Source organism: Ciconia boyciana, chromosome 3 (genome assembly GCF_034638445.1).
Source record: "Ciconia boyciana chromosome 3, ASM3463844v1, whole genome shotgun sequence".
Lineage (NCBI taxonomy): Eukaryota > Metazoa > Chordata > Aves > Ciconiiformes > Ciconiidae > Ciconia > Ciconia boyciana.
Window position 1 is genome coordinate 122,019,558 of NC_132936.1, and position 12,065 is coordinate 122,031,622.

The following is a 12,065-nucleotide window of genomic DNA, read 5'->3' on the forward strand; positions in this document are numbered from 1 at the left end:
ACATCTTCTCGTTCACATAGGGTTTTGGATGCTAGTTAATGCTTATTAGAGAAGAAAGAAGCAGAAAGCAAAGAAGTGAGGAGTGCCTTTTATGAAAGCTAATTTCTGAGGCCAACCCACACTTCCCACTGCTGGCTAAAAGACTCCTGATACTATTAACTCTGTTTGCTCAAGCCCGCGTTAGAGTGTTTTAAGACAGCGTGAAACCTACCTTTTATCAGATACCGGTACAGGCAAGGAGATAACTACTCATAAGATGCAATCTGGGATAGTCTAACTACATTTTACATCCTTCTTATTCCAATTGCAAACAAAAAAAAATTCTTTTCTCCATCTTTTTCCTTAAAAAAGAATCCGTTTTTCCACTCAAAAGCCAATGAGATGATGATACGAAAATGTCAATTAAAACTCAGCCAACGCGACCCGCATGCAGAGCGGCGAGAGGGAAGGAAGTTCACACTGACAAAATAAACACCTCCAGAAGGCTACTTAACACCTCGCTCGGTCAAAGCTTTCTGGAGCAAGGAAAGTTTTGGTTCTTCAAATTTTCCTTTTTTGTTAGAAACAGGTGCTCTTGAAATTATTCCCGTCAAGCATAACCCAGAAATGCGGCTACGCAATGGTAATAACAGGCTAACATCCGCTCTGGATCCTGGTATGCAGAACTACCACCTGACAGATAATATCAGACCTCGCACAAAGCTTATTACTCAAAATAACTCTTGCGATAGTTAAAACCTTCCTACCGATCAACACTGGGCAAGGGAGATTTTACATCAGCCTGCTTCCTCTTTATAAATAAATATGTAAAAGCCTGGTCTAGCTTTTGATGTGTGTTTAAACACAAAAGTTCACTAAACAAATATTTTTAACTACTTTGATGTGAAGAATAATGGAAACGATAGTCTGCACACATTAGAAAGTGTTTGGCTAGGAAAGGACTGTTTCACTATCAGCAAACAGCACAGACCAAATTAACCAGATGATTCATTAAAGAAAAAAAACCCAACAAACCAAAACCCAAAGCTGGCTGGTTTGGAATAGACAGTTATTTCTCCTTCAGACAGACATATATTTTTCAATGTGAGCTCTACATTGTGGGCTTTAGCCAGTCTCAGATCTACAGATATTTCAGAGGAGTTCAAAGAAGCTCTGAAAATGAAAAAGCCCAATGTAACAGACAAACCCAAAAGAAAACAATGAACCAAAGAAATTGTTTCTGTGCTTCAATGGCAATTTCAAAACAGAACAGAGCCTTAAATATTTATTACTTGTAACAGAAAGGTATGCTAATGCTGCTCAGAAGCAAACTGGTAATAGAAAGCCACAGCCAAGACTTGCAAACTGCTCCTTTTACTCTAGCTCAGTTTCCAGCCTCTTTTTTTTTTTTTTTTTTTTTTCCCTAAACCTGATTTAGGAAAAAAACCTGATTTAGGAAATCAGGTTTAGTGGTTCAAGAGCATGTCAGACCACACCTCTGCCAGTCATCTGGGTGCAGGTGGATTGTCGATAAAGAAAAACGCAAAGACTGAGAAGACGACCTTGGGCTTAAAGTACAGAGAGAAAGTACATACGGACAAGTATGGTAACAATACAGCCTGGATGTCACAGCATCACGCAAAGCGCCCATCAGGTTTGCAAAAGGAAAACTTTTGTAATAGTCCTGCTGCACAGACAAAAGAAAGAACAGTTTTGAGCAGCGACACCATCTAAAATCCAGAAATGACCATGAATTCAAAGCTTTTTCCCTGAATAACTGCATTTCTGAGAGGATCCAAGAGACAACTTTTTAAAGTAACTAAGCTCTAAATCCACAGCTACAAAGAGCCCCGCAACCTCACAAGTCAGAAATTACAGTAAGAATGATGCAGCTGTGCACTTTTGAGAAAGTCCCCTTGTATTTGTTCTGACTCTCTAGGCTCTAACGCCTTTAATCGATCTAGCCCGACGTTTCTGATTGTTACAAGACCACCATTGGAAAAGGAGGATCTTCCCATGCTATCAGCGAGGTGATGGGAACCAGCATTGTAAGTAACAGAACAAAATATCCTAAAGGAAAAATCAAGTGTTCCCAGCTAGAGAGACAATGATTTAATCTACCCGAGCCCCCTATAAATGTATGACATTCATTTGTAAGGGTGCATGCAGGTATGTTATTCAGTTAAGATTAAAACGAAACTGTAATTATAAGGTTCAACTATATATAACAACAGTATGTGATGATACAAACGTATCATCGTGTTGTATCATATGTGGTTGCCCTCTGGTTTCTAATACTTGAGTTAAATGGATTTGGAGAGGAGAAAGGCAAGAAGGGGGGAAGCTTCAGAATCCAAAACTGTTAGCAGTAATAATTTGGGGGGTACTTGCTCAAGACCATCCACAATTTTCACAGATACAATCAGTGTGTTTGCCAGTTTGCAAAAGCAAGCACAAGGTCTTTTTCCTAACCGGAATTAAATGAAAAGTAGTAACTGAAGTGATTTTGTAAACTCAACACATGTCTGTTACCGCATAATCATCTAAACCTCTCCTGTAGGTATCTGTTACAACGAAGAACATCATGGGAAAATTCACAAAGATCCAAGCAAAAGCAAAGTAGAAATAATGGAAAGTTAAAACTGCAGTCTAGAATATGTGCTTCTACCACTTCTTAGCAGTTTCTTCACTGTAAGCACTTAAAGAAGCCATTGAGAAAATATATGCTAGAACCATAATATAAACTATTAAATTATTCTATCTTAACTACTCTTATTTTTCTGACAAACACTTAATTAAACGTCCTTATACCTCTTGTCAGTCCATCAAAAAGGTGCTTTTTACTCCCTTCCTGGCCCAGTATCTCGAGCCCATACAAAAGATGACAGTAAACATACCTCAGGCTATTCTTCCTCCAAACCCAGGTTCATTTGCAGCCTCAGTTTTGCCCGTTACTAGGAAAGACCTTTTTGCAGAGCCTGAAGATTGGTAAGCATTAGCAACCCTATTGCAAAGCACTGTCAGAAACATCACGCAAACAGGCTGAAAGAAAAAAAAGAAAACTTCTTCTAGCAGGCATGCAGAATCTCGGTGATTTATCGCAAAAGCAGAAGTTGTTTATAGCAGAAAGATGCTGTTCGATCGACAGTGTCTTGCTGTCAACTGCCGAACTGCTAACTCTCATAAGGACCCGCAGGACGCTACCAACTCTAATGCTTATGGACGTGAGTCGTCTTATTAACCTAAATGAGGATCTCCACAGCCGAAATATATGTCAGTAAGATTTTTCAAAATTGCTTCACATAAAATGTCTGTGGTCACACTGATTTTGAGAGAATGATGAAAGAAAATGGCTTATAATTTTATTTTAAACATTTTAAAAAGATAAGCATGAAATTAAAAGTTACATTTCCTTAGCGCATTAGCATACAAGTTACAAAGGCAGCATTAAAAAGCGCTGTGCAATTAAAAATTACCTCTATCTTAAAATAAGAAATAACTGGGGCATCGCTAACACCCGAAAAACAGTCCTTGCATGCAAACGAGGCCTGATTTTGAAACATGAATGCATGAAGATGTGTACACATGTTTATGTATGAACTTTTCCCAATGGCAATGTTTGCACATCCAGGTGAGTGCATATGTAAAACCAATCTTCATTTTTCCAAAGACTGAATGGCATGATCACTTGTATCCACAATTCGGATTAGAAATACGTATTCATAGCAAAACTGCACAAGCACCAACTATAGTTACTTTGAAACCCCACTGAAAAGGTTGGCCTTAAATTATCAGCCACATTAAATCCTGGTTAAAGATTTATTTGAAAGAACCTCAATTCGCCTTACTGTTGTAAAGATCTTGTGAATAAACCATGAACTTCCTAACACACAGAGAGAAAGGATTAATTTGTACTAAAATAAACTATGTGTTCAGAAACAAGCAAAACACTGAATAACTGCAGCTGCTAACAGATCATGAAAGTGGTTTTAACTGTTGCTGTCATCAGCTGATAGGACTTTTTAATAGTACTAAAACAGAGAGAGATCTAAAATTTTGCTTCATAAGTATTATTTTAGAAGAGATTTTTCTTTCTAGAAATACTACACTGGTTTGTACAACATTTATGTCTAATTCCTAAAAACTTAATAGAATTATCTTCATTACAGTTCCAAATGACTAAAATACTTACTTAATTAACTAAATGTTCTTAAAAAGTTTTATCTAATTTTGACTCTGCATTTTTATTACTTTTCATTATTTTGAATTGCTTCCTACTTTTTGCATATGCTTTCCGAACACAAATTTGGCTGTCCACCCATGCCATCAAGGGAATATTTCAGACTTTATGACTTCTTAAGCCTTCGCAGTTTTAACTTCCTGAGACCATTTTCAACTTCTTTTTTTCTTTTTTGGGTAAGTTTCTCCGAAGACACAGGCTGCAGTTCTACACAAGATGATGGCATCACAGGCAATTCTTCAGTGGTTGTGCTTGGCTCATTTTTGTTTGTCTGCACTATACTGTTCCTCACAGAAAGAGGCCGGGAGAGGTTTCTTCCCAAAGTGAGTGTCTCCTCAGCAGGCACATTCTTTCTCAAGTCTTGTTTAGAAAACAACCTGCAATTAAGTGGGGTCTTCTCCTCCAGGAATGGACCTAAACAATCATCATCACACTTACCCATTTCTGTATTGCTAGGAATTAAAGGAGCCCCTTCAGAGGATACTTTTTTGAAATGCTCTAACTTTTCTTCTGAACCACAGCCCTTTTGTTGAGCCTGTGTTTTGGTCACTTTTTGACTTTCTTTTGGACCTAGCAGTGCTGACTCAGAGCTACAAGGAGGGTTCTCGCTTAGAAGACTCGACTGAAGCCACTCCACACAGTGAGGTTTTTGCTGGCTGCTAACATCATCTGGCTGTCTCTGATTAACATAATTTTCCAGCTCTGAAACAGGAAGCTCCAAGTTGCTCTCAGCTGTATTTATGCAGTCCTTTAGCAGTCCTGTACTCCTACATTTCACTTCAGATTGAGGACTGAGAGAAGTTTGACAGTCATTTTTTCTGTTCCCTCTCTGCGAGTCCACTGAGCCAAGATACACTTTCTTGGAGTCCTTGCTGATTTGAGGTTTGCTTGTGCTACTTTTCCTTGGTTTTGTCCTTTTCACACTGCAATAAAAAGGAATTTTGTTTTTAAATTAGAACAGAATCTTCACGGCCTCCAATCTGCCCTTCTTACAAACTCTGAAACACCACTAGGGCAACCTAGACCGAATGTGGAAAAAAACCCTGTATATCAATCTTGACAAGCAGTAATGTTTGTCTAGTGCGGATAATACCAAGTGTTATCCATCTGATTTTCCACTGCACTAGGGGAACCCCATTTATTAATGACTAAGCCATGAAGGACTTCACATTCTATTCCAAGAGGCAGAACTGGATTCATTACATATACTAAAGGTCAACACGGCGTAAGTATATTGAATTCCTTCCCAAACTGGCTAGATAAAATAGTATTTCATAAGTGCCTAAATGATTTCAAACCATTCCCATATATTCACATGCATAATGTATATCTAAAGAATAGAGGGGGGCAGGCGGGGAGAGGCAGCATGCACATCTCTCTGTGAGAGTTTCTAATCTCTATTTTAGAATGTTCCTCTGGAATTTTTCCCAGGACATTTCAAAGCACTACTTTAAAGTTAACCACTACTCATCTAGTATCAAGCCCGTTCATCTGGGAAGGACTTAGGTAATGCAAGTAGATGATATTCTAAAAGGAATTATACAGGAAAATGGGATCACAAGGGACCTGATGGAGTGTCAGTACATAAACACTCCTCAGCAGTGCGTTACCTACAAATCTAGGTTTCACGTAGGCTGTAAGATGAACGGCACAAGTACTGAAGCTGCCTATGTAAGATTTTGAGTCTAAAGATATTGCTATAGATCATCCCATGCTGAGACCGCTTTCTGCTGCTCTGCTAATGCTGAGCAGTTCCCAGGTCAGCATATCTAACTCTTCACAAAAAGGGCTCTTCCAAAATAGGTAGAGCTGGCATACCTCCAAATCTAATCTCATTTCGGAAGACAACACAGATGAGACAACATGGGTAAAAAGAAAAGTTGCCAGGGTTCACAGCAAATCCCTGATTCCACAGTTGATCTGGGGCTACCGGCAGCTTGCGCAAGTAAGAATGGCACTCTGGTACAGCAGAGGACCAGTAAAATGTTCAGCTGACCATCTAACCCTCCCCATCCACTATAGCAGGGACACTCTTTAATTGTGACCAAAGACCCACACTGATGTCGTGGTACACTGCAGACTCTCAAAATGGACAAAAAATATATTTGCAAAGTGTTTTTCACCAGATTAAAACATCACATATTTATTTTGGCTCAGAGCTTCATTCAAGGAAAAAACACCCTGTTTTGATTCTGCCTAGCGCTATGTGAAATATCTATGTGGGTTGTAATAGCTTTTTTCATGCCGTACAAAACAACGACGATAATTTTATGTGCTTATCCACACTAGAGTAGTAGTCTCTTAGTAATTTAAAATAATCTTTTGTAAAGGAGTTTATATTATTTGAAATGCTATTACATAGGCTAGATTCTATTTACCCAAATTTTACCAGATTAGAAATTTAACACCTTAGAAAGAATAGTGACATACATTTCTTTCAAGATGTCTTGCTTCATTTGTTCATTCAGACTAATCTTAAGCTTCTCGTTCTCAGCAGATTCAGTAAAATATTCAGATGTCCCATTGGAAAGTTCTTCTTTCTGCTCCAAAAGAAAATACAGGTTTAAAACGTGACACATCAAGCTATGATTATTCAACATAATACTCCATTTCTAATACTAAGACTTACAGATGTTCTTTATTATTTTGATCTGAGCAGTCTAAAAGAAACAGAATTATTTTTAATCTTTTAATATTTGGGAGTCTAGTCAGTTCCCTCCCCTTTCAGACTCCCAACGAACGTATTTCATATGCTAAAATATACCGCAAACAAACAAGACTGTAATGTAAAGGATGTAGCTTTCCAAACCGTCTGAGGAAACTGTTGGCAAATATTTGACATCTTTGTGGCTCAAACTGTGACAAATGCCAGGAATCTCTCTTGCAGACAGGAGCGTGTTTGTCAGTTTTTTTTCTGAAGAGACTGACTGGCGCAGTGGTCTATACACTTATTCTCAGAAGAATTCCCATAATTTTCCATACTCACAAAAAATATACAGAGTGTTTCTTGCTCATTTAAGGAGGCAAGGGTTAAAACTTTTAATACTAACATGCAAACGCTCACAGCTTGTAGTGGTTGGCTACTATAGGACAACAGGGGAATTCTTTCTGGTCTCAGCTAACAGCAGCACCATGGTTTTATATAATACGAGATTGGGGCGAGAGGGAGGGAAGGAAAATGCTCTTTTTCTTCAAGCTGTGAGCATTTCCTTTCACAATGAAACAATCTCAACGAGAGGAGGGCCATTTGCTGACTTCACTATTAACTACCACGTACTTCAAAAAAGTATGATCTCCGAGGCTAGGGAGAGGAGAGAAGAAAATGTGGCAAAGTCAAGAAGGGAAGAGGCTTTGTGCATCTCCTTTTCTTTGATAGGATTTTTCTTCATTAGCCTGCATGATGCAACTTCTGATTGGGGCTCATCAAACGTAGGGAGTGTTTATTTATACCGTTTCTTGCTCTGCACTGTGAAGCTAGCACACCGGAGCCAGGCGGTATGAAAGAACTGAAGAAAGTAGAGAAAGACTGCGGAGGTGCAAGGCCAAAGCGTCTACACGGCTGCTGCCTGGAACACCCCTCAGGAACCGGTCACTTATAGGGGATTAAGCCCTGCCCATTTTTATTTTTATTTCTATTTTAAAGGAGAGGGAGTAAAACCCCACCACTCTTTCCAAAAGAATAAGCCAGTGAAAACAACTTCCTGTTTTGTAAGCAGAAAGAGAGCAGTCAGGCAAAGAACTAAAGCCATTTCGACAGTTTAAAAAACTACAGTTGTTTTGAGCCTTCCTTTCAGAGGCAAATTACGCAAACGTTTTTGTGCGTATTGATAGATGCAATAAGTCCTGTCCACTAATGCTGCAACACATGTGTTTACAGCAGGCAGAAAACACATGGGACATGCATGCAATGTGATTTCAAGCTCAGAAATCAAGCCTAACTAGTTTCATCTGAGGGATTAATTGCTGCTTCTATTCTGTTAGAGGTATGGACTCACCTAGTTGGACTAAATACGTTTTCATATTCTATAAACTCTTAAAGAAGGGAATATTATTAAGATACTCAAGAGCTTTGCTAATTTTAAGGGAAGACACAGACTCTTAACTGTGAAGTCTGTAGAAACTATTTTGATTTCCAGTAACATTCACACAACTCAGACTGAAGGATCTTGCACAATCATTCTGCATCAAAGCAGCTGGAGAGCACTCTTACTCAGCCACAGAACAGAAGCACAAGCAGAAGCATTTGACCTTTCCTTATTCTGCTATATGGTAAGGCTAATTCTATTAAATCTTCTTCAGTCCTCAGCTGAGGACATCAACGTTGGCACACTGGGACAGGATCACCAGTCCACTAAGGCGGTTCTGGTAAACAATGGGTGGAAAGTAGCACTTTGTACTGAGGAGGACTGGGGACAGTTCCTGTCCACACGTACTCCCTACTGCAGATAAGCAATAAACCTCAGTTCTAACTTGCATCTGATTATAAGCAGTGCATGATCGTTGCCAGGAGTGTACCGTCATGCCAGGGTGTGAAGAGCAGACCCTGGAGAGAGGCAAAGATGACGAAGCCATGTCACTTGTGAGTTGAGTCAGACTGCAGTTAATGGTCCAGAGTTGAAGGGCTAACACACTCCCTCACTACGCCATCGTCAACCTTTTATTTTGTTTTCAAATAACTTATCACATAAAGTAGTGACACAAAAGGGTTAAGGCGTTAAAAAAATTAAAAATCAGAATGATTTATATGTGAAACACTTCTGAACATGCCCTCTAAGTACAGTAGATTTTCCCCTTGGAACCACACCCTGTAAGTGCTGTATTTTGAGAGCTGAACAATTAACATAAGGCATATGAGTCAGTCTTTGAAAGACTCTGTGGGAACCAGAGAGCCTTTTGCTTTTAGGAGTGATGTAAACTCCCTAAGGCTGGAATAAGTCCACAATAGAAGGCAAAGAGAGTCATAAATAACAACAATGGGCACTCCATATACTACTAAGACACTCAGCCATTATTGGTGATACTTCCTTTATTTTCTTTATTAGACTTAATAATTTTAGTTAATTAAAAAAAAATAAAAAACACTGGCTGTTTTGGGAATACTGTTTATTTCCTATGGGAACTTCAGGACTTGTTAAAGAAAGAAAAAAAGCTAATCTGCTCTCATCCTGTCTAGTAATCCCAAATTCCTTTTAGGCAGTGAAATAATTAAAGAAAAATATTCCAGGCATAAAAAGGAGGACAGCAGAAACAGACATCATATAAACAATGACACCACGACAGAGAAAAACGTCAAAGCACCGCCAGACTTGTGACTTGACTCTGAAAGAGCTGCAGGGAGTGGGATTGCTGCTAACAAATTAAAACCACATTTCTTGGCAAATTGTTAAAGACAGACATATTTACATTTGTATAGAGACTGGGTGGGCACAAAAGATTAAAATGCTTCTTTAGCCCTCGAACTGCCAAGTTCTATTAGAAATATGTGCTCTTAAAATCCTAGAGTAAGCTCTCTCCTTTTTGTCACTAAAACTTGGCAAAGAAGGGCCTGCAGAAATGAAGCTTACAAAGTCTTACTACTCTACCTGCTCATAATACTGGCTTCTCAAAACCTGATTTTAAGATCCTTAGTACTTATCCAAAGACAGGTCTGGGAAAAAAACGCTATTAAGACCTACAGAGAAACATGACTGTTAGGCACACAATATACTTGCTTTAAGGCTTATCAAATTGAAAATTCATTCTTTTACTATCTTACTCAACTTACTATCTCACTCAAAATGAAAAAGAAACCCTCAGAAATGTAAAAGTGGTGACTGCCATCTGCAGCTCTCTCCAGGACAGCTGAATTCAGCAATACAGCATAAAATACCTGTAAAAGAACTACTGATGGATGTGCACTTGTGAAGAATCCTTACAACCCATTATCCTGAAGAAGAGTGAAAGGTTTGGCCTTTTCAGCCTGACAATACTACTCATACAAATATAATTTTTTTTTTTTCAGTCTAGGGTTTGGGATGCTGTTCCAAAGTGAACAATGCTGCTCCCGTTCCTGCCTCTCGTTTGGTTTCATACTTTCTAGTTGTTTCTTACTACACTCAGGATAACAGTTGCACACGCTTATGTACCAATAAAGTAACACTAAGGGATAATTAAATTTTGTGTCTGCTTAACAAACCCCCCCCCCCAATTAAAAACATACATTGTTTCTGAATTGCATTTATCAATGTGGCTCAACTTGTTCATCAAAATTCTTAATAGAAAACATCGATGGGTCCAATAAATCAAATTTAGTATCAGAGTGGCATACAGGAGGGGACTCTGAATATAATAATGTAGATGAAGCAATGAAATAAAGTATTATCCCAGGCACACACGAGTGAATAAAATCAAAATTAGTAAAATGAATCAGACAGAAACATTTATTTCAGGGAGCTTTCTGTGAGTGTGCAATTGCACGATTTCTCTCAATGTCACTCCAAGCAGTATCATGAGCTCAACCATCTAAGATAACCTTTAGGTTTCAGAACTGTGCTAATAGATGACTGGCAGATCAGAGAGATCGGACAGGACTCTTTCCAATCTGATAAACAGAAAAGGGCTCTTAAAGCAAGTGAGGAGTCTTGTCAGTGAAGGATGAATCAGATACTATAACTGATAGAAAAATCAACAGAGACAGGACTTTGGGTCTAGTCTTCTGCCCTCTCCCATCCCACATGAAGGAAAAGCTTCCCACAACTTCACGATGCAAATTTTTCAGAGTTTCCAATGTAGTGATTCATCTGTCCTAGCAATTCTACTTATGAACTCCTACCACATCATAAAACATTCATAGAAGTTTTCCAAGTACAGAAATGGATATTATTCTCAACCTGAAATACAGTTCCTTGATTGGACTTGTGGAATATTGCTCTGCATTTTAAAATGGACTGTCCTGCTCTGTATGTCAGTAAGTTCCAGTAAAAAACCATTAAGGATCATTCCATGTTACACATGGGAGTACTGATTTTTCATTTGAAATAGGTATTTTTAAGGAATGCTGGTGGTTTTAAAAAAATACATTCTTTTCAAGATTGACATTGGAGAAACAACCAGAGAAAACTGCATCTCTCTGGTGAGGAGCAGAAGCGTATAACCTACCCATGGCCTAGCACAGAAAGCAAAATCTAATTCCTGGATCAGTACAGTCTTCATTATCTACTACCAAAATTCATTTTAATTTGACACCATGGATCTTAACTATTAAGTTTTTGCTTGTCAACAGTCCCTATGGTCTGTACTATTTAGTCCAAGAGTTGGCCCAGTCTGTTACAAGCCCCTGTGATACACATTCCACTTCCTCAAAATACAAGGTGTGAACCCAGGTTTCTCACTCGATACATAAGTCCTGGCAATTCCAAATGCTCCAAAGCATCATCAGATTAGTTTAAAGCATATGGCTTCAAAAGCAAGAAGGCATTTTCCTTATAGAAGTCTTTTGTTTGGATTTTAATCATATTTTACATATAGCAGGAATCCCAGACTATTCTGAATGTAGGAAATTCAGACTTCTCTAGCATTTGAACACTTGCTAGACAGTAGAAAATAGGCAAATTCCTCATAAGCTGTAAATAGCATAAAACAAATAAAAAGTGATACTTCATAAAAAACCTAAAGTTGCAGGGGGGCCTTTTAAAAAATTGATACATATCTGTAACACAGATAGCAAGAACATACATAACACTTTCTAAAGCCACAGAAGGTGCTCCTGAAAAAAGTGGTTTATTTACATACTGAGAAGCACGTGATACATGCTGTGTGTATTTGCTTGAAGGCAAAAAGCGTTAAAATTAATGTTAAGTAATTGAGC

At 38.5% G+C, this 12,065-nt stretch overlaps 1 protein-coding gene across 1 annotated transcript in view; it reads right to left on the reverse strand.

Moving 5' to 3' along the window:
• Positions 1–3,338: 3,338 nt before the first annotated feature.
• SLX4IP (SLX4 interacting protein) overlaps positions 3,339–12,065 on the reverse strand; it is an 80,913-nt gene continuing 72,186 nt past the window's right edge. Inside the window, exons 8-9 of the mRNA XM_072857442.1 lie at positions 6,650–6,759; positions 3,339–5,142 (exon numbers count right to left, since the gene is read on the reverse strand). Coding sequence (XP_072713543.1) covers positions 4,326–5,142; positions 6,650–6,759 — 927 coding nt within the window. The 3' untranslated portion in view covers positions 3,339–4,325. The remainder of the gene's footprint in view (positions 5,143–6,649; positions 6,760–12,065) is intronic.